The 23173-nt window shown below is 37.6% G+C and overlaps 1 protein-coding gene across 12 annotated transcripts in view; it reads right to left on the bottom strand.

Annotated features, from left to right (window-relative positions):
- Positions 1-23173, bottom strand: part of LOC100482276 (Golgi pH regulator) — a 60713-nt gene that overhangs the window by 36242 nt on the left and 1298 nt on the right. For 7 of the 12 annotated variants that reach the window (XM_034642992.1, XM_034642937.1, XM_011231470.3 and 4 more), the window contains exons 2-7: positions 15370-15429; positions 13883-13986; positions 9728-9834; positions 9195-9296; positions 2268-2388; positions 1315-1395 (exon numbers count right to left, since the gene is read on the bottom strand). In XM_034642992.1, coding sequence (XP_034498883.1) covers positions 1315-1395; positions 2268-2388; positions 9195-9296; positions 9728-9834; positions 13883-13986; positions 15370-15429 — 575 coding nt within the window. The remainder of the gene's footprint in view (positions 1-1314; positions 1396-2267; positions 2389-9194; positions 9297-9727; positions 9835-13882; positions 13987-15369; positions 15430-23173) is intronic. The other 5 variants (XM_034642999.1, XM_034642959.1, XM_034643003.1 and 2 more) reach the window with 2 other exon arrangements.

Below are 23173 nucleotides of genomic sequence, written 5' to 3'. Positions count from 1 at the left end.
TATAGAAAAATGTTGAAAGACAAAACATGAATGCAGAAACAGGCAATTTAAAACCTCTATGTCACTGTTTTTATTTGGGTAATAGAACTTTAATAAAGACAGTAGACTGATGAGCTTCATGAAGACAGTAACTTATTATCGTTTTTAAAAAAAGATTTTATTTATTTGATACACAGAGAGAGAGAGGGAGCTCACACAAGAGAGAACGCAAGTGGCTGGGGGGGCGGGAGTAAGGGGCAGAGGGAGAAGTAGGCTCCCCACCAAGCAGGGAGCCTGATGACCCAGAGTCCTGGGATTGAGACCTAAGCCGAGGAGAGATGCGTAACCAACTGAGCCACCCAGGATCCCATTTAGTGCAGTACCTAGCATAAACTAGGCTTCCTATAATTATTAAGAGAATGAAAATATATGAATGAATAAATGAAGACAAAGCATTAAAACCTAATGATTGTCCTCAGAGATTATTATTAGTTAAGTTCAATAGTTTTCCTTAGCTCTGTATGGTTCGCTGTTCCAAGAGTGCTACATGTCAATTCATTATTTCCATTTGACAGATGAGGAAACCAAGAACAAAAAGTAATGCCTCAAGGCCACACTGTGAATTGTGGGCCAAGGATTCAAATTCAGACAGTCTGAGTCTACAGCCTAGACTGTAACCCACCTGATACAGATTTCTAGGAATGCCACTTTAAAAGCATACATTGTAAAAGTACTTATTAAATGATAAAAATGACAACAGCTAGAAGACTTAAAGGATTTTTCAAGGTAGTTGGAGAAAAGGAAGTTGAAGAGATTGAAATGATCAGGCATACAAATGTTTATAAAAATGTAGGATAATAACTTTTAAAGCATTGAGTGCAGAATGCCTTCAAATGTAAACGTTATACTAACAGTTTATCTCAAGAGAATTTATCTAAAGTCAGGAAATAAACGGAATTTGAAAAATATCTTTCATGCAAGACTAGACACTAAGTCTTTGATGGTGCTTTAATTTATTATAAAAACGAATAAGATAAAATTCCCTATTAGGGGGCGCCTGGGTGGCACAGCGGTTAAGTGTCTGCCTTCGGCTCAGGGCGTGATCCCGGCGTTATGGGATCGAGCCCCACATCAGGCTCCTCTGCTATGAGCCTGCTTCTTCCTCTCCCACTCCCCCTGCTTGTGTTCCCTCTCTCGCTGGCTGTCTCTATCTCTGTCAAATAAATAAATAAAATCTTTAAAAAAAAAAAATTCCCTATTAGCCCCAATTCATAGTCACATTTTCTTGTTGAGAAATTCTAAGAGTACAAGGTTTTTAATGTGCTGATATCTTACCTTTTCTTTTTGCTGATGATCATATCCATGGTTTGGAGCAGTCGTCGTTCCAGGGCTAGAATATCTGCATCAGTCACATTTCTATAATAAGCACAACGGTTAGCAATGTTTTGGGATCCCATCCTTGGGCATAATAAATAGAAGGCAGCTGGAGAAACACCTAAACTTTAGTTGTTACCCAGTAATTCAAGGAACTTTTTCTAGAGAATATTAAAATGACTATAAAAAGCAAAAATGCTTTTGCTGTCATTTTTTACAGCTAAAAGTTTTGCAGTCTCAGGGCAGTAGAAGGTAACTGGCTCTCTTATAGGCTTTCTTAGCTTTGGTCCAGTGACATTTATGAGTATGTGGAAGCACTCTTGCAACTTGGCATCGTCTTCTACCATTCCACTTTTAGGAGGAACTGATTTACTGAAGTAGGGATTAGCTCACATTGCTGTCCATGAGAAATGTGCCTTTAAAAAGTATAAGAGGAAGTAAAGAGAATTTGACTGAAATAACCATTTTTTAAAAAGATTTATTTATTTTAGAGAGAGAGAGTGAGTGTGTTCATGCCTATAAGCAGGGGGAGTGGCAGAGGAAGGGGGAGAGGGAGGATCTCAAGCAGACACCCTGCTAAGTGCAGAGCCCGATGTGGGGCTCAATCTATCTTACGACCTTGAGATCATGACCTGAGCCGAAATCAAGAAATGGACACTCAACCAACTGAGCCACTCAGGCGCCCCGAAATAACCATTTTAAAAATAAGTGAATGTAGGACAAACAAAGAGCAAACAATATAAGTGATAAGACTTATATTTGGAGAGATTACTAGGACAATGTCCATAAGGACAGAGGGAAAGAATAAAAAGGCAGTGTCACAGATCTAATATTCAAGTATTAATGATGATGGCATGATAGAACATATATATTCGTGAAGTAATAGGAAAAAAAAGAGACAAGGTTCTTTTTACCTGAGGAAGTAGGACATGTAAGTGTATGGGCAGTTGACAGCACCAAATCCAGAGAGGAGAGCCATGAGAGTCACACCAATCACACCTACCCGGCTGATGAGCTGTTCTATGGACAAAATCCCTAAAAACATCAAAGCACCTTAATGTCAGGTGATAAAGATGCTTGTACTGCAAGAGGAAGCATCACAGAAAACATCAACCATTACATACAACTTAAATAAGCCAAATTTTAATTATCAATATTAAATTTAAAATTAAATTTAATTATCAATATGTAGCTCTTCCATAATAAATGTATGAAAGTCTATTGATTTTCCTCCTATCCCATATGCTTCCAGAATCATCTCTATTGCTAGGCAATGGTAATATTAAAATAACATTTGCAAGTAATATTTTTTGTTTACTCAAGGTAGTGTGAACTCTAACAAAGCAAATTACTTTTAGTTAAAGCTTTGGCAAAAAAATATTAGTAAAGTAAATCTGCTGGAAAAGTATAAATACCAGGTTACACTTTCCACTATACTTACCATCAATATATACATTTTCCCCTTAGGTCATAATAGGCTCTTCAGGTCTTATTCATTTTTGTCAATATACACATAAGACATCTAACGGACGAGCTGAATTTATACATGAATGAGTATTTTAAAGGCAGATATGAGAGTTTTAGATTATCAGTTGTATTCTAATTATCAATTGTTTCTGATTATTTGAGAAAGCTGAAAATGTAGTTAAAATAAATGTGTTGATATTTGGGATAAATGAGAGAAAGTGATGCTGAAGAATAAGCCAGGAAGTTTGGAATCGCAGGACAAAACGAGTTTTGTTTTCACTTTCTATTTCTAGGATGGAATCCACTTCAGCATTATCCACTCTGACCTAACACCAGAGCTGCCGTTCAGCAATTTGGTTAGCTTTGAAACTGAAATTCCAATATTCCGGTCCTCCTGCTCCTGTGTTTCCACTATACCATTTTAGAGCTCTTTGTGACCTCTGGTCTCTATAGTCTTTTGCTTTTTCCTACCTTCCATTTCCTTCTTCACTGAGCCTGAACTCCAAGTTTACTTGCTTCAACCTCTCTCGTTAGGACTCTGCTCCTTCTCCAGCGCTGATCCTGAAAACTCCCAATCTTGGATCAATCTAACACTCCGTCTTCCCTGTGCCCATGCCTGAGCTGCTGAAACAGCTAGAATGCATTGGGATAATGGTGCCATTACAGGTTTATGTTCTCTAGTCTTAACAGAGCTTATGGCACTACTGAGAAATCCTTTTCTTGCCCTTGGTCAGCCATCTCTTCCCACTCCCCTCAGCAGATATATCTTAAAAAAAAAATTATTTTAGGGGCACCTGGGGGACTCTGTCAGTTAAGCATCTGCCTACGGTTCAGGTTGTGATCTTGGGGTCCTGGATCCAGCCCCATGTTGGGTTCCCTACTCAGCGGGGAGTCTGCTTCTCCTTCCCTCTTTGCTCTTCCTCTCCCACCCCTCACCCCTGCTTCTGCTCTATCTCTCTCAAATAAATAAATTAAATCTTTAAATTTTTTTTTATTTTAGAGAGAGAGCACGAATGTAGGGTGGGGAGGGGCAGAGGGAGAAGGAGAGACAGAACCTCGAGCAGACTCCCTGCTGAGTGTGGAGCCTGACATGGGATTTGATTTCACAACCCTGAGATCATGACCTGAGCCAAAATCAAGAGTTGGACACTTATCTGACTGAGCCACCAGGTGCCACACCACCCCCACCCAGCAGAAAATCTTTAATTCATTTTCCCAATCCTTGTTCTCCTTAGCTAATGCCCTTATTACAGAAGTTATTAGACATATACTCCTTTCACTCTACTATATCCACATCTGCAATCATCCTCCCAACTTGTCCCCCTAGAACAAGAAAGTGTCCAAAGAGAAGGCTTCTCTACTTGTACTTTGATCTTATTTCCTTTCTACTTCCTCCAGAATCTTGTCCCATCACCTGTCCTGTCTCTTGTCTTCAATCTTTCTTTCTTTGCTGGTTCTTTGCCTTCAGTTAGTTTCAAATCTCCTTCCTAAGCAAGTCTGTCCTTAGCCTTGAGTTTACCTCTAGTTGCCAATCCTCTATTTCCCCCTTAATACCCAAACTTTTCGAAAGGAACTTACACTTACTATCCCCTCTTCTTCACCTCCATTTACTCTTCAACTGGCTGCAAGCCAGCTTTCATTCCATTCTCCTACCTGAAGAAAACTGCTTTCACTAATAATTGTAATGGCAATAGTATAGCAAAACTCATCAAGCACCTGCTATATACCAGGCACTGTCTGAAGCAGTATGAACTCATTTACTCCTCATGACGGCCCTATGAGACAGGTATTAGTGAAAGCCTCATTTTACAGATGAGGAAATAGAAGCACTGAGAGGGTAAGTAACTTAATCAAGGCCACACAGCTAGTAAGTGGCAGAGTTCGGATTCAAACACAAGCAGTGTACTTCTACAACTTATGCTCTTAACCATTACTATAATATGGTCATGAATTTTCTTCTGATGGAAAATTCAACGACATTTTCCAATCCATGCTTTATTTGACCTTTGATGACACTGAATCATTGCCATTTAGGAGTCTCATGCTCTACCGACTAAGCTAGCCAGGCGCCTGAATCATTGTTATTTGAAATCATTTTCCTTTCTTGGCTTTTATACCGTTTACCTCAATTATTCCTTTTACTTCTCTAGTTGTTATTTTCTTGGTCTTTCTCTGCTCAGAATGGGCCAGAATCCTCTTTCATTTCACTCTGTACATTTTCCATGGGTGATCTTGCCAGTTTCCCCAGGTTCATCTAATAACGTTTATCTGATGGTGCCTAATTTTTTAGATTCCTGGAGTTATTTCCGTAAGGATTAATAAATCCATACCTTCCTCCTAAGTTGCCAACTTGTGTCTCCAACTACCTGCTGAACACCACTTGGATGTGCATAGGCAACTGAAATTCAACATATCCCAAGTTCGGATTATCTACCTTCTCCTGCATTACCTATCCTAGAGAATGACATCATCAACTACCTAGTCACCAAAACGGAAAAATCTATACCTCTAGTCTCCATTCTGTCTTTTGCTCCCCCTTGAATATACCAGTCTTTTATACCTCAGGGCTTTACATAATGTCTCCTGTGCCTTTGGTCTTGTCCTTTAAATCTCAGTTTAAATACCTCCTCATAAAGGCTGACTCTAACCATTCGCATCGAATTTGGCATTCTTATCTGCACTGTTGTCTATCATAGTAACCTGTTTGCTCCTTGATAATGATCACAATTGGCAATTATTTGTTTATATATTTACTGTTCAGTCCTTCCTGGTGGAGGGTAAGTTTCAGGAGGGCAGAAACCAAGTTTGTTTCATTCATGGTTATATCTCCAGCATGTAAAATAAAACTAGGTGTTCAAAAAGTATTTGTGGAATCTTATATGAATGACTAAATCCTCATCCAAATTCTGTTCATTCTACTTCCCACAAACCTCTTTACATCCTCTTTATAGAAAGGAATCATATCTTATCGATCTGCCTGGCACCTGGAAGGTGTTCAGCAAGTGTTTATTGACTGTAGGTATATAATTATCCAGTAACAGCAACAACAAAAAAATCCAAGAGATTAATACAGGTTATTAAATATAAAAAACTAGAAAAATGTCCCCTCTACTTTTATTCCCTTTAAGGTGGTGTCCCTTTATTAAATATCTTTCCCCGGTCTAAAGTACTTTGAAGATACTATCTACGTTATCCTAGCATTTCAATAAAGTTAATGACCTTTACTTGTTTTCTAGCTAATAAGTGGAAAGTCAGATGGATGAAATGGCAGGCAGAAGACCATCTCTCTGTTGCCATTTGCTACACAGATTCCTTCTAGCTTCATACGCTTTAAGTTTTTATTATTTTTTTGTCACACTTCATATACTTTCTTAGCCTCCCTTACTCTTTCCCACTATTGAATGCCTTCTAACCTTCCTCGGTTCAGGCACTGCACAAGGAGTACTTTCACAGACATCTTTTCATTATAGGTAAAGATTGGGTCTTACAGTGTTTTTGTGGTCTCCACGGTAATAAATCATACTGGTTATTGAGACAGTCCTAGAAAAGCTCTAAGATGGCAGGGTAAGCCTGGCTGCTTCTTGTCCATTGCCTAAACTTTTCTTCCTACTTACTTCTCTTAGTCACAAAATTAGACATCAGACATAAAACCAAAATGCTTATTTTCTGGAGCACAAAGGAAGACTAAATCTGAAACTATTTCCCTAGCTTTTCCCTCCAGTGTCTTCTTTAGGATATCTCCACAGAATTTTGAAAAAAGGAGAAAGATACAAAAGATTTGATGGTCTTCATCTTCCCCCAGGCTACACTGGTCATGTGAGCTGACTGCTTACAAGGAGAAAGCTGGAGACAGATATCAGAGTCTTGTCTTTGGGGTGCATGTCAGCTTGTGCTATCATTGTAAGCAGCCTTGGGGTCTTTTTATAATTCTTGTCCCTCATTTCTGATATCACAAATTTGTCTCTCTTGGGCTTATTTGAAAGTTTACACAAGAGCTATATTGTCAGGGCCTCTATACTCCAAATCTTTCCCTCTACGGACATGTGCATGCTACTCATATAAGCAAATCTTAAATTCCTATCCAGACATTCTTAAACTCATCTACTACCTTGGAGAGACCAAAATTGTTTTTTTTTAATTCACCGATTCAATAAACATGCATTAAATATTTATGTGCTAGGTTCCACGCTAGACACTGGGAATAGAAAGACAAGGTATAGTTTTTGACCCCAGGGTCCTCAGGGAGCTTGTGAGTTCATGAAGTCAGAAAAGGTAACAAGTAATTATAACAGTTATAGGTGATATAAGTACACTGAGGTGAGAGCAATTAATATCCTCTAATGATGGCCAGAAAAATCTGGAATTGATAAGAGCTGAATATTGCCAAGAATAGGTATTTTCCAGATAAACAAGAGGTGAAGGAATGTCCCGACTGACAGAACAGCTCTAGAAACTTTAAGTAATTCAGTAGGACTGGAGGACAGACACAGAGAAAGAGAGCAGTAGTCAGGCCACGGAAGGTCTTGTATGCCATGCTAAGAGTTTGAATGTTTTTGGTAGCCTAGTGTTGAACTTTTTTGACCTTCTTAAATGTTATCTGAAATTTCCAAGTAGCTATTTCTAATTTAAAAATAGTTAGGATATTGCATATGCTATTTATTTTTTTTAAAGATTTTATTTATTTATATGAGAGAGAGTGACCGTGTGAACAAGCAGGGGAGGGAGTGGGGGGCAGTGGGAGAGGGAGAAGCAGACTCCCTGCTGAGCAGGGAGCCCGATCCCAGAGCTCGATGCCAGGACCCTGACCTGAGCTGAAGGCGGACGCTTAACGGACTGAGCCACCCAGATGCCCCTGCATATGCTTTTTAAAACCGTGCAATTTCTCTGATCCTCCTGCAGCATAATCTCATAACCTCTCTCTTCCAGATCCCTGCTACAGGCAAAGAGCAGACACAGATGGATTCATGGTAGATTCTAGACACTGGTCTACTCAACATTCATTCTAATACCTTTCTAGCATGTCTTCTTGTATTACAGAATCTGGAAAGCCAAATATTCTTTCCCAGATTTCCTTGAAACTAAGGTTCTGAATGTACCTAGGTTGTACAGATTCACATGCCCATGTGAGACCTCAAATACAGAAGTGAATAACATGGGAGTGTGGACAGCACTTGGGACTGTGGTCACTGAATGAGTCCTACTATCTGATCCCTGACGTCATAGGTCCCCAGTGGCAGTGACAACTTCAGTGGGGTTTTCTCCAGTTGACTACTGTGGCATGATTGAATGTTACTCTTCACTCTGCAGCATTTAAGTTTGACATCTTGCTTTCCTAAAAATTCTATAAACTCCCTAATACCCTAAAATAAATCACTTTCTGCTTTAAATTAGAGTAGATTCTGTTTTCTGCTATAAGAATCCTGATACAGCAGGACAGTGAAATGAATAGATGTGTATTTTTTTTAAACCTCCAGTATCAAAGTGCCAATATATTCATTACAGGTGGCATATATATATATATTCATATATATATTTCTGAAGTAGTTCTGGAAGGACTTTTGGCTGACAGATCATTGTTCATGGTTTTTAGCACAGAAATTAGGGCTCTATGATCTGCTCTTGTATTAAAAGATTTTGTTAAGTTTTTATTTATTTACATAATCTCTGTACCCAACGTGGGGCTCGAACTCATTACCCCAAGATCAAGAGTTGCATGCTCTACCAACTGAGCCGGCCAGGTGCCTCTGCTCTTGTATTTAAAATGAACTTTTTTCTAGGGATGTCCTGTATGGTGATTAACATAATATAATAAAAAAATGTTATTATAAAAAAAATAAAATAAAATGAACTTTTTTGTGTAAGGAGAGATACCGATTCCTAGAAAGCTTTTCTTTAACTATTAATTTTGGCTGTTTTATGTCACTGCTCTTTCCTAAAATACATATACTCCCTAAAGACAATATTTATCATTACTTGAGCAGTGGTCATTTATCTTTTGGGTCATTGACCCCTTTGGGAATCTAATAAAAGCTTGTGGATACTTTAGCTCCAAATACACATACAAATATTGCCCCATAATTCTGCATACAATATCAGGAATTTTAAATTTAAAGACAATGCTCCCCACCCCTTACTCTCTTGAAGTTCATTCACTAACCTAAGGTCAAAAATTCTTGCTCTAACATCATAGAAGTAGTTTCCAAAGCCAGTATTTGGTATTTCCTAGGATGAAAGGAAATTCAGTTTAAAACCAGACTGTTTTTAGAGAAATAACTTGCTATATTTCCCACAATCAGAAGTTTTAAAATAGTTGTTTTTCAAAATTAGAAAATGATAAACAATTATTTCCCCCTCCCCACCACATACACACTTACCATGTTTTGGGCTGAGAATGGGAAATGGATCTCCTAGTTTCCAGAAGAAGTACATGAAGGTCAACCACAGGAGACAGGAGAAGAGCAGACGCTGTTTATGCACTAGGAAGGAAGAGAAAGACTGTAAGGTTAAACAGATCTATATTAAAGAGCTTGCTCTACTTACAGATATGGAATCATATTAGTATTTGGCTGGGTTGTTCACTAGGCAAATGAGTGATGGAATAATACAGTTTTTAGAGAAAGCATCCTAATCACCGTAAGAGGAATTTGGCTGAAATTAAGATGTGGGTTAAGGGAGATATTACAGTACAAAAAGAAATACAGCTGTAGCAGCACAAATTACCTAATCATTCAACATTGATTTTGTGCCACACTTTTTAAGATGCTGTGTGTGACGCATCCCCAAACAACAGTTGCTACTGAATGTAACATAGAAATGAAGCTCTCCACAGCCTCAATCCCTACAAATCCTCATCTCAATCTATGTGCTGACATGAGAGGGTAAAATACTCACGTTTACAAATACTCACATAGTCGGATGTTGCTCACAATAAAATAGCCAATGTAAAAAGGCACCATGAAAACCAGGATTAGAAGGATTACACACAGGTTCATTTTCCAGTGAAAATAACGGGAACTGAAATAAATATCAAAGAACATCACTAGGAGGGGAAGAAGGCAGCAACTTTCATTCTCTTTAGTCTTCTTCTAAATTTTACTCTTTGAGCTCAATACCAAATATATCCCATCCAATTAGTCAAGTAGGCTGTTACTGCCTGCTTCTTTACAGAGGTTAAAGAATATATTACAGAGTTCTGAAAAGTATACATGAACATCCTAACTTCCTATGAATTTTACTTATTCAAATGAGAATGTTAATGCTCTAGTTATATTCATAGGCAGTGCATAATAACATATCAACATATACTATTACTGGTAGAAAATGACTATTGTTTCATTTACCACTGGGAGTCTCATCATCAAAAGAAAATAAATGTTAATAGTAATTGCTATAAATAGTAAATGTGCTATAAAGACTTAAATACTTGTTTTGCATCTTCAATATAAACATTTGATTTGCATGACTACTTTTATTACTGCTTATAAACTGTATTTTATGAATTGATTAAAATATTTTTAGGACTCTTTTTTGATGCTGTGCCTTTTATTCCCATGACTTAGGCATTCCATAACTAGAAGCCTGTATCTCCCACTCCCTTTCACCCATTTTGCCCAACCCCTGACCGTGGACTTTTTTTTTTTAATTACAATTTTACTGAGGTATAATTCACCCATTTAAGGTGTACAATTCAATGGTTTTAGTATATTCAAAAAGTTGTGCAACCGTCTGCACAATACATTTTAGAACATTTCATCACTCCATAGTGGAACTGTTCCCATTAGCTCTCCTTTTCTCCTAATTGCCCCAGCCCTGGGAAACAATCTACTTTCTGTCTCTATGGATTTGCCTATTCTGGACATTACATGTTACCTTATGTCTGGTTTCTTTCACTTAGCATAATGGTTTCAAGGCACTTCATTCTTATTTATGGCTAAATAATATTCATTCAATTGTATGGATATGGATATAGATTTTGTTTATCCATTCATTAGTTGCTGGATATTTGGATTGTTTCACTTTTAAGCTATTATAAACAGTGATGCTATGAACATTTGGGTACAAACTTTTGTGTGGACATATTTCATTTCTCTTTAGGTATGTACCCAGGAGTGGAACTGCTGGGTCACATGATAACTATTCAATTTTTTGAGGACTGCCACTATTTCCAGAGTGGCTGCATCGTTTTACATTCTCCCCAGTAGTACAGGGGTGTTCCAAATTCTCCACAGCCTTGCCCACACTTGTTACTGTCTTTTTGATTACAACCTTCCTGAGGGATATCAAGTGGTGTCTCATCATGGTTTTGACTGCTATTTCCCTGCAAATGGCTGATGATGCTAACCATCTTTTCATGTGCTTACTGGCCATCTGTATCTTATTTGGAGGAATGCCTAGTCAGATCCCTTACTCATTTTTCAATGTGTTGGCTTTTTATTATTGAACTATTAAGAGTTCTTTATATATACTAGATAGATGTCTCTTATCAGGTAAGTAATTTACAAAATTTTTTCCCCATTCTTGGGGAATCTGTTCACTTTCTTGATAGTGTCTTTTGCATTTGCTGATTTTTAAACTTACACTTGGGCCTTGTTTCAAAAAGTTAAATGGTTAAGTGGCTTATGAGGATATATGAAATAAAGGATGATGAAATAAACTGTAAGAAAGTAGGAAAAGAAAGGAAAAACATGGGAAAGATAGGTATAAAAGTAGGCCAGGTCTGATGACTATTATGAAAATACCCACCACAGAGTTCTAGAAACTTGATTATCAGTGAATCATAAATTTAGCTTGAAGTTTCTAACGGTCGATGTGAAACAGAAAAGTTGATCAGTTAAATAAGTGACAGTGTTATAGGAAAACCAATTGCTTCAAGGAAGTATAATTATTACTGATTTATTATTACTGAATTATTACCAAGAATGAAATTTCTCCAAAGATTTCTTAAAGAAGAAAATGTGAAGGCAATTAAAGTATTCAACAACATCCTTTCAAGAGAAACATCAGAATGAGTTTCAGAGGGTGGTCCGTTTCCCCCCCAATACAGGCAGCAGGCATCATAAAACAAAGAGCTATTCATTAAAAGCTATGCTACCAAAAGCCAATACCATTTAGTCTAGATCTATTGACAGCTTTTTACTCTTCTGGATTAATCCACTTTAGAGCACCTAAAGAAACAAATAAGCTGCACATTCTCTGGGCAACTGTACTTAGTAGTTCAGCTAAATTTCTAAAAGATATTGGGAGGCAGTGGGTTTGAAATGACAAGTGTGACCCATATTGCCAATTAAAAGTGAACATGTATTTTAACTTTTTTTCTGAGCTGAGAGTAAATGACATTCTCTTGAGAAAATTAAGGATCCTAACAAGATTATATATTTGAATAGGAGGCCACACCACTTCTGCTCAGAGGTGTCAAAAGAATATTCTTTGTTAGGGCCAAGATTCTTCTTTGAAAACTATTCTGAATGAAGTCAATGCACCAAAATAATGCATGGTCAAGGCCCATATTTCTGTTACATAGTAGGGCCAAATGTTAGTATGAAAGGAATAGGTGTAACTGAACATGTCTCAGTCTATACAAACCCAACCCCCCAAAAAGCACCCAAAGAACAACCAGATTTTAGCAATGCAACTTCCTATATTCTTTAAGATAAACTATTTAAGAATTATATATCACAGTAATTGAGTGATGTGTCTTATTCTATGGATTAATTATAAATGAGTTAAAAGGTGGGGACACCATCTATCAAAAATAATTTTGGTTATAGAATATTTGAGCCATAGTCTTTTCTTTTGATACTTAGATTAGAGGATGGCAAACTATGGCCTGCCAGACACCTGCTTGTATTGCTTTTTTATTATTATTATTTTTTTGACACCTGCTTTTATAAGTGACATTTTATTGGAACACAGCCACACCCATTTGTTTATACATTGCCTATGGCTGCTTTCACTCTATAACAGCACAGCTGAGTAGTTGTGATGGAAACCTTTTACCTACAAAGCCTAAAATGTTTATTATCTGGCCCTTTACAGAACGACTTGCTGACCTCTGGTTAGAGAGCAGTGAAAGTTCCTGGTTGTGATTTATTATTTGTAATTAGCAAGTAAAAGAACACTTGTCTCTTCTTGATAGTCATAGGATCTGTATCCTGCTCATCCAAAAAAGGTTTGGATTATTAAAGAACTAGTTAAAATAAGAGTCAGGACATACTCTAGTTTTATCATACTACAAATTCTTAATTTATCAAGAGACACTAATTATCAACTCGGATTCTCAAGGGCATCTGAGAATACCGTCTCTCTGTAAGTCTCAAGTATCAGGAGTCTGAAACAAATTATATAGCTTAGCTCAGCACTGATTGCTGATTACAGAGTCAAATGCCACTTTATTAAAAGATTTTTCCATGCAGTGATAAAAACTACAAAAGTCAACATAGAAGAGCTGATGTACTCTACACACAAACAATGGTCTAAAACAACTCAAGCTTGCAGTTTAACAAGCTAGAAATATTTTGGACAGGCTGTCTAATAAACAGGTCTGTTATTTGGAGGGGAATAGGAGTTGCTTTTAAAAAATGCTTTAAAAGAATACTAAGTTCAATCAGACTTCATTGTACCTGTGAAACCAACAAAGGTAACCTAAGTAAAAGCTGGAGCTGAGACTTCAGAGAAGCCCATACATAACTAACTCTGAGGAATTCTGATCTTTTCAGGTAGATTTTTTTCATTAGCATAACAATATGAAGGGTCATTAGCAGGATTCAAAGAGCAGCCTGAGAAAAATAAAACTTCTAGGAATGAAACCTGGGGCCTAGGCTCTCACAGCCTCATTCTCAATTAGCTCTTCAGAGCTAATGGTCAGACTTTTTTTTTCCTCCTTATTTCACAATCTGTGTCAAACCAGTTATTAGGTGATTGGGACCCATATTTGCTGTGATTTTTACTGTTACTGAAACTAAACTAACCACATGGTGGATTTTTTCAGCTATGGAATTCAGGTAAGTCTTTCACCTGATCCCACAGTTCTCTTCATGAGAAGAGCTAATTAGTACTCACTCACCTGCTGTTCAATACTTTTAAGATTTCAAAGATGATGAGCTCAAACATGGTGCAAGAGAATGCAAAAGTCACAGAGAAGATCACCTGTACCACATACTGACGTACCTATTAAACGTCAAATAGAGAATACAAGTCATTTCCTTGCGTGAAATACTGAATTAATAATCTGGTCACAAGTCAGAAAGCTCAATGAAAAAATTCTCAAGTCATTGGAAACAGGGCCATAATAGCATATTGCCTGGAGCTAAAGAAACGGATGTAAGTAAGTAGTATTTCTAAATCATGGGGCACTATTACCATCATCCTCTTGTGGATGGACAACTTAAAGCACAAGAAGAAGTGCCAGGGTGAGAAGTAGCACTTAGAATTCCTGATGCACACTGACATAAAAACGATAGATTTACACATGTATATAGGTTAGTGCTAAAAGGGTTTATTCAACACTGCAGACCTTGGACCAATTCTGGAACCTCCCCTGGGAGGCCTTAAAGTATCGAGCAGAGTAGAATCTCTAGAATCCTGGGCTCTTTCAGAAAACAAACCAAACTCCTTAGAGAGGTTTAACGGTGAACATCTTAGAAATGATCTAAAAGTAGTCCACAATCATTGAGCTGATCACTAAATGAGGATTAATAAGGAAATGTCCAGTCTAGGCTGGTGTTTCTACAAACTCACGGCTTAAGAACCAGATCAGCCTTAAGATTTTGATATTAACTTAGGATGACTTAGGTCATTAACACTGATGGTCTGATACCCGAACGAATGGGAACATTTATGACACACTGTAAACTAAATTCTCTTCCAAAAAATAACTGTCTGCTGTTGTTCTATATACCGATATTACTAAGGGATGCCGGTTGTGCTCCTGGGCTATAGGATTGCTTTTTTTTTAAACAACGAAGCCTAATCCTATTCTCCAATTTAAGAATTATATAGTACTCATTTGGCTAATACTTCCTATCTTGGAAGTGAACATGACCTTTCTTGAACAGAGGCATTTTTCTTGTCCATTTTATTTATTTATATTTATTTATTTAAAAGATTTTATTTATTTATGTGACAGAGACAGCCAGCGAGGGAGGGAACACAGCAGGGGAGTGGGAGAGGAAGAAGCAGTCTCCCAGCAGAGGAGCCCAATGTGGGACTTAATCCCGGAACGCTGGGATCACGCCCTGAGCCGAAGGCAGACGCGTAATGACTGTGCTACCCAGGCGCCCCTATTTTTATTTTTAAAGATCTACTTATTTTAGAGAGAGAGAGAACACGCTTGCACAAGAGGGGAGAGGGGCAGAGGGAGGGAGAATCTCAAGCAGACTCCACGTGTAGCACGGAGCCCAACTGAGGGCTTGATTTCCTGATGCTGAGATCATGACCTGAGCTGAAACCCAAGAGTGGGATGCTCAATGGAATGAGCCACCCCACTCTTGCCCATTTTAAAACAATCTAGATTCATATAGTAGCAGTATAACCAAAATGATCTCTTCTTACCTCGTAGTCCTTAAACAGTTGGCGCATGAAGAAAAGCCAGCCAAATCCAAAGAAAAGTATCTGGAGGAGAAAGAAGATCAAATGTCAATATATATAATCTTCTAAGAAATGCCCAATACAGACTATTTTAAGATAAAAGGTCTTCTAACCAGACAATTAACTTATTTCAGAGATTAAAGACAAGATCCACTTATATAAGATCTACTTATTAAAGTCCATAACACTGGGAGAAGATGATAAAATGCTCTTCAATTTTTGAAATTATCCATGTTTTAGAACATTGTTTATGTTAGGCAAAAATGAAAGTATATATTTTTTCCTGCAATCTTATGATTATCATTTTAGCCAAAGAAGCTAGCAAACAGAAAAGTAGCCAGTGAAACTTGCTTATGTTAGATCCCTGTTTGCAAGTATTTAAAAAACAAAATGTTATGGGAAAGGAGTTATAATTAAAAAAAAAAAAAGGAAAGTGGTAGAAAAACTGATTTTTAAATGTATTTTCTTTCATGGAGCTTTCTTAGCTTCTCCACAATCCTGCCTCATCTATATAAAGCGGTTTCCATCTCAGTGTAAAGCCAAGAGATTGCAGGATCCCACTTTGTCAGTTTTGGTTCAAGCTGGCATCAGACAGTATCCACATGACACACTGTTCAGTGTTCTAAAAGCTGTTTGTTTTTTACTGGTGAGCAGAACCTTCTCTACATACACATATGCACACATTCTGACACAACTCCTCTTTTTTTCTTTTTTGTTTTAAACAGTTTTGTTTTATTTTTAAAGTAACCTCTATACCCTTCGTGGGGCTCAAACTCGCCACCTGGAGATCAAGAGTCAGATGCTCTACCAACTTAGCCAACCAGGTGACCCATAACTCCTCTTTTCTTCTATTAGTTAGGAACTTTAAGAATAAAATTCTTTTATGCCTTCCCACGAACTTTGGAAGGAAGTGTAAACTCTTGAGCATGGTTTAGAAGACTCCTCCAGGCTCTTGTTGCATCCCTCCTGCCCACCAAACTCATGTTTTCAGCCACACGGAACTGCTTATGGTTCTTTAGATACAATATTCTTTCTTTCATATCAAGACCTCTACGGACGGACATTGTCCTCTGATAGGAACTTCTCTGCAGTGCCTACAGGTCTTAACTTGATTATTACTACCTCAGGAAGGCCTTCTCTGACTGAGTCTCAAAGATATGTTGATCTTTTTATATAATCCTATTCTATCCTGTATTTCCAAAGCACTCGCCACACAGTTTTATAATGTCTAATTTAAACACACTTTCTTAGACATAAGATTGTAAGCTCTGTGAAGACAAGGATATTTTAATGTTAATCTGTATTCTCAGCACCCTGCAAAACGCCTGGCACATGGCAGGCTTTTCATTAATGTTTGCTGAATAGGTAAATGGTCCACAGTGAAAGACGGTTTGTTCTTACGAACACTCAACCTCAATTTTTTGGTGATAACTGATATATGCTGTGCTAAGCGCTGGGGATACAAAGATGAGTAAAATAGTCACCACCCTCAAGGAATCTGAAGTATAGTAATGAAGACACTAAATAATTATAATGTCACATGGGACATGCAATGATAAAAATATATACATCATGTAAAAGAATATGGGAAAAGGGAGATCAAAAAGATATATAGAGAGTTAGGATGGATTTTCTGGAAAATATAATACCTTAGCTGAAGGAGTTTTTAATTTCGGGTTACAATCTTATATCATGTGCAAATTTGGATAATATTTGTATTTTTCTAGAGAGAGGTTCTAAGGTATTTATCACACACTCAGAGGTTTCTACCACTGCTAAAATATTAAAGAACTACCCTCTTCAAGGATGAAAGAGCGGTAGGTAGGTAAAAGACAGCTGATGGGGTAGGAAGACGTGGCTTTCTTTCCAGGTAGCAAAGAACATAAGTATAGGCACAGAACTAAGAAACTGCATGGTACCTACGTGGGAGTATGCTGGGAATATACATGGGTATACACAACACATGGTTTGGTACTGCTGGAAGCTAAAATTTCGAGAAGGAAGTGGTTAAAAATGAGGCTTAGAGAGGAGGAGCAGGAAACCAACAACTCAGAGGCCTGAAGGCCACCCTAAGGAGCTTGCAGTCTGTAGGTGATGAGTCATATTTTAGTAGGGAGAAGACATGGCCAAGTTTGCTCTTTATGGAGCGCTATGGTGGCCATGTAGAAGATGCATTTGAAGGAAACAACACTGCAGAAAGAGAAACCATACAGGAGGTTGCTGCAGCAGTCCAGATGATAGATGATAAAGGCCTGAATTAAGACACCGGTGGCTGGAGGGGAGGCAACAGATTTGAGTACTTAGAAGGTTAAATAGCAGGGAGGAACCAAGCTTGACTAGTCTGGAATATACAACGAAGAACGAGGCCACCCAATTTATATAAAGAATATTGGATAAAGAAAAGGTCTGGGAACTAGGCTGTGAGATTAAGAGAGGAGTTCACTTTTAGATGTGCTAAGTGCCTGAGGGCCATCAGGTCAACATAGAAGAGATGATGAAGGCAGAGCTCAAATACACCCAAGAGTTGAAACCGCCAAAGTACGTGAGATCACCCAGGAATAGTATGTACAGCAAGAAGAGCAATATGGCAAGAAAACAGCGGAGGGTAGGAATGGGAAGAACAGAGCAGGAAGGAGACAGAGAAGGAGTGGACAGAGAATAGACCCAGGAGAGGGTGGTATCCTGAAATCAAGGGAATAGTATGAAGGAATGTTAACTGAAGCACAGGGGCAATAAAACCAGGACTGAAAATTGTTCAAAGGATTTGGTAACTTGAAGGTCACTGCTAACCTTAAGGAAAACAGTGAATACTGAAATGGAGGCAGGAACCAGACCGCAGGTGGGCTGAAGTTGAAGAGGGTAAGGCAATAGGGACAATGAACAAATTAACCTAGGGAGAGCCAAGAATGAGAAATACCAACAGGATTTTTCACAAAACTAGAATAATACTAAAATTTGTATGGAATTACACAAGACCCTGAATAGTCAAAGCAATCTTAAGAAAGAAGAACAAAGCTAGAGGTATCACATGCTTAGATTTCAAGATATACTATAGATCTGTAGTAATCTCAACAGTATGGTACTGGTACAAAACAGACATATAGATCAATGTAACAGAACAGAGAGCCCTGAAATAAACCCTAGTTTACATGGTCAATTAATCCATGACACAGGAGGCAAGAATATACAGTGGGGAAAAGCCAGTCTCTTCAATAAACGGTGCTAGGAAAACTGGACAGCAACATGCAAAAGAATGAAACTGGACCACTTTCTTACACACTACACAAAAATAAACTCAAAATGGATTAAAGACCTAAATTGGAGACCTGAGACTATAAAACTCCTAGAAGAAAACACAGGGAGTGATCTCTTTGACACTGGCCTTAGCAACATTTATCTAGATACGTCTCTTCAGGCAAGGGAAACAAAAGCAAAAATAAAATATTGGGGGGGGGCGGCGCCTGGGTGGCTCAGTCAGTTGAGCATCTGAATCTTGGTTTCCGCTTAGGTCATGATCTCAGGGTCATGGAATCGAGTCCTGTGTTGGGCTCTGTGCTCAGCATGGAGTCGGCCTGAGATTCTTTCTCTCTCCCTCTGCCCCTCCCCTCACTCTCGCTTGTGCTCTCTCTCTAAATATTAATAATAAATAAAATCTTAAAACAAAGAACAAAAAAACAAAAACTATTTGGACCATACCAAAAAAAGCTTTTGCACAGCTAAGGAAACCCTCAACAAAACAAAAAGACAACCTACTGAATGGGAGCAGGTATTTGCAAATGATATATCTAATAAGGGGCTAATACCCAAAATATATAAGGAATTTATACAACTCAACAACCAAAAGACAAATATTCCAATTGAAAATGGGCAGAAGAACTGTCTGAACAATTTTCCAAAGAAGACAAACAGATGGCCAACAGACAAATGAAAAGATGCTCAACATCACTAATCACCAGGGAAATGCAAATTAAAGTCACGAGATTATCACCTTATATCTGGAAGAATGGCTACTATTAAAAATACAAGAAATAACAAGTGATGGCAAAGATGTTGAGGAAAAGAACCCGTGGGCACTGTTGGTGGGAATATAAAATGGTGTAGCCACTGTGGAAAACAGTAGAGGTTTCTCACAAAATTAAAAACAAAAACACTAATTCGCAAAGATATGTGCACCCTTATGTATATTGCAGCATATTTGCAAAAGCCAAGATACAGAAGCAACACAAGGATCCATAGAAGAATGCATGAGGAAGATATGGTGTGTATGTGCACACACACAAACACACACAGACACACACGTGTGCAAATGCACTACAGAATATTATACAGCCATAAAAAAGGATGAGATCTTGACAGTTGAGACAGCATGGATGGACCTGGGGGTATTATGCTAAGTGAAATTAAGTCAGACGAGAAAGACATAAATAACATGATTTAACTTATATGTGGGATCTAAAAAACAAAACAAATAAAAAGTAGAAACAGACACATAAATGCAGAGAACTGATAGTTGCCAGAGAGAAGGGAGTGGGGGGATGGGCAGAATGGGTGAAGGGGAATGGGAGATACAGGCTTCCAGTTATGGAATGAATGTCACGGGGATAAAGATACAACCTAGGGAACACAGCCAATGTTACTGTAATAGCATTATATGGTGACAGATGGTAGCTACACTAGTGGTGAGCACAGGGTAACTCACAAGACTTGTGGATGACCATGTACTATTTTGTACACCTCAAACTAATGTAACTTTGTGAATTAACTATACTTCAATTAAAAAACAAGACAAAAATTGTTTTAAAAAGAATGAAAAAGAGAAAATATTAGATAGTAGCTTAGGGAAAGATGTGGGGAAAAGGGAAAGTTTATAGGCCAAGGGAAGAAAGTAGTATACTTGAGTAAGGGGGGGTGAACACATGTGAGAAGGGACTGATGGGACATTAGAGGAGGAGCTATCACGTCTGGTATTTTTGCTGTATAACTAATTTCCCATAATGCAATTTTGCTGTAAAAGAAAAAATAGCTGGTTGACAGTTTGATTTCATTTCTCCATTGATACCGTACCTCCATTTTTTTTTTAAAGATTTTATTTATTTATTCAACAGAGAGAGACAGCCAGCGAGAGAGGGAACACAAGCAGGNCATGTGAGAAGGGACTGATGGGACATTAGAGGAGGAGCTATCACGTCTGGTATTTTTGCTGTATAACTAATTTCCCATAATGCAATTTTGCTGTAAAAGAAAAAATAGCTGGTTGACAGTTTGATTTCATTTCTCCATTGATACCGTACCTCCATTTTTATATTATATAAATCTTAGCCCTCAAAACTGTCTATACAGTGGCACAGTTTTGTACCCCCATTGACCACAGAAGTTTGATCCATCTATCAATGGGCATGTGACAATGTACCAAGAACAAACAAATTGTAGAAGGCTTTCACAGTACAGTGCAAAGATCAGTTACAAATATATATCCCAGTATTTGGAAAATGATACTTCTCTTAACGAAGGAAGAAATTTTAGGGAAAAAAGAAAAAAAAATGTGATACCAGATGAGGAGACAANTTTTATATTATATAAATCTTAGCCCTCAAAATGGTCTATACAGTGGCACAGTTTTGTACCCCCATTAACCACAGAAGTTTGATCCATCTATCAATGGGCATGTGACAATGTACCAAGAACAAACAAATTGTAGAAGGCTTTCACAGTACAGTGCAAAGATCAGTTACAAATATATATCCCAGTATTTGGAAAATGATACTTCTCTTAACGAAGGAAGAAATTTTAGGGAAAAAAGAAAAAAAATGTGATACCAAATGAGGAGACAACTCAACAAGCAAACAAACAAACAAAATGTATAATGCTATGAATGAAAGACTGAAGACAAGTGCTTAGGTACATTCCACAAAATGAAATCATTTTATTTGCATAGTATTGCCATGAATTTATACTACATATTTTGGATGTATTCAAATGTTTTGTATTTCACAATGAAGTCTTTTTAATTTTGTTATTCATTTTTCACATTTCATTATGTCCTTTTAAATGAATGTCCCATTTTATTTTTGGTGAGTTTATCTTTTACGTAAAATTGCCTTATGGCCAATTAGTTATGTGGCAAAAATTCTTGTGACAAAGATGCTTACAGGGAAACTGAATTGACAATGTTAATAATTTACCATGATTAGCAGCAACTAACCTTTATTGACCATTTACTATATCCTAGGAACTCTAAGTACTTAGCACTGTAATCTCAATAAATCATAAAACCCTAAAGTATGTGTGACTATCCTCACTTCAGAGAAAGCTGAGGTTTATAGAAGTTAATTAATTTACAGTAATTGTCAAAATCAGGATCCAATCTGCAGTCTGCATGGCTGATTCCAAAGCTTGTTCTTTTAAGCACTTTACAATAAGCTGTGCTAGGATCAAAGGCACAGGTAGAGAGGATGACCTTAGGAAGGGGTAAGGGGCACTTTATTTTCTGACATGGGAGGAAGGCAGCTGGGAATGGTTGTAGACATACATAAGTGCTTAGATGAAGACCTAGGACGTAGAAGGAGATTGTATCTTTTGTCCTCACTTTTACTGATACAGTAGGGTCATCTGCTAAGGTCATATAGCAAGGTCATCTGCTAAGAGTTTAAGAGATGAGGATGGAAAAGGGGGCTTTGAGGACAGTGATAAAGATTCAGAGAAATTATGAGGGGAATGGAACAAACAACTGATTATTTCAAGAAAAATAAATAAAATGAAGTCTGAAATAGTTATTTATTTGATTAATTTTATTTAAGTAGGCTCCATGCCTAACACGGGGCTCAACTCACAACCCCGAGATCAAGAGATGCATGCTCTACCGACTGAGCCAGCCAGGTGCCCCNAAATTATGAGGGGAATGGAACAAACAACTGATTATTTCAAGAAAAATAAATAAAATGAAGTCTGAAATAGTTATTTATTTGATTAATTTTATTTAAGTAGGCTCCATGCCTAACACGGGGCTCAACTCACAACCCCGAGATCAAGAGATGCATGCTCTACCGACTGAGCCAGCCAGGTGCCCCCAGACTTCATTTTATTTATTTATTTATTTGTTTGCTTATTTATTTATTTCTTTGATTTTTAAAGTTTTATTTAAGTAATCTCTATACCACATGTGGGGCTCAAACTCACAAGAGATCAAGAGTCACATGCTTTATAACTGAGCCAGCCAGGCACCCCACAGACTTCATTTAAAATAAACATTTTAGTTCACATAAAACAGGAAAAATGAGGAAGAGGGATTTCTAACGTAACTACATCTCTATTTACTTAATATTTACTAGGCTTCTGTGTAACAGCCGCTGATTTAGATGCTGGGGGATACAGCAGAGAATAAGAAAGAATAACCTGGACCTCCTGGAGTTTACATCTAACAGACATAAATAATAGTGATGGAGGCTAAGAAGAAAATAAAACAGGAAAATGGGATTGAAGGTGGCTGGAATGGGTGCTACTGTGATGGGGGTAGGGAGTCAGGACAAACCTCTCTAAAGTGATATTTTTACTGATATCAAAATAATGATGAAGTAGCCACATAAATATATGGTCAGAGAACAGTCCACACAAATGAATTTTTGGGTCTTAGTCCCTCATTTGTAAAGAGCATTAAATATTTAAAAATGCATGTGCATGCATGTGTGAAAATTAAAGTTTTATATAATGTAAAAAAATCAGAAAGATACTTTTTTGCTTCAACTTATTATATCCGTGTTAAAAATCTTAG

This window comes from Ailuropoda melanoleuca, chromosome 2 (genome assembly GCF_002007445.2).
Source record: "Ailuropoda melanoleuca isolate Jingjing chromosome 2, ASM200744v2, whole genome shotgun sequence".
NCBI lineage: Eukaryota > Metazoa > Chordata > Mammalia > Carnivora > Ursidae > Ailuropoda > Ailuropoda melanoleuca.
Note: the sequence above shows the minus strand (reverse complement) of the source record. Positions and strands in the feature narration are given on the sequence as shown.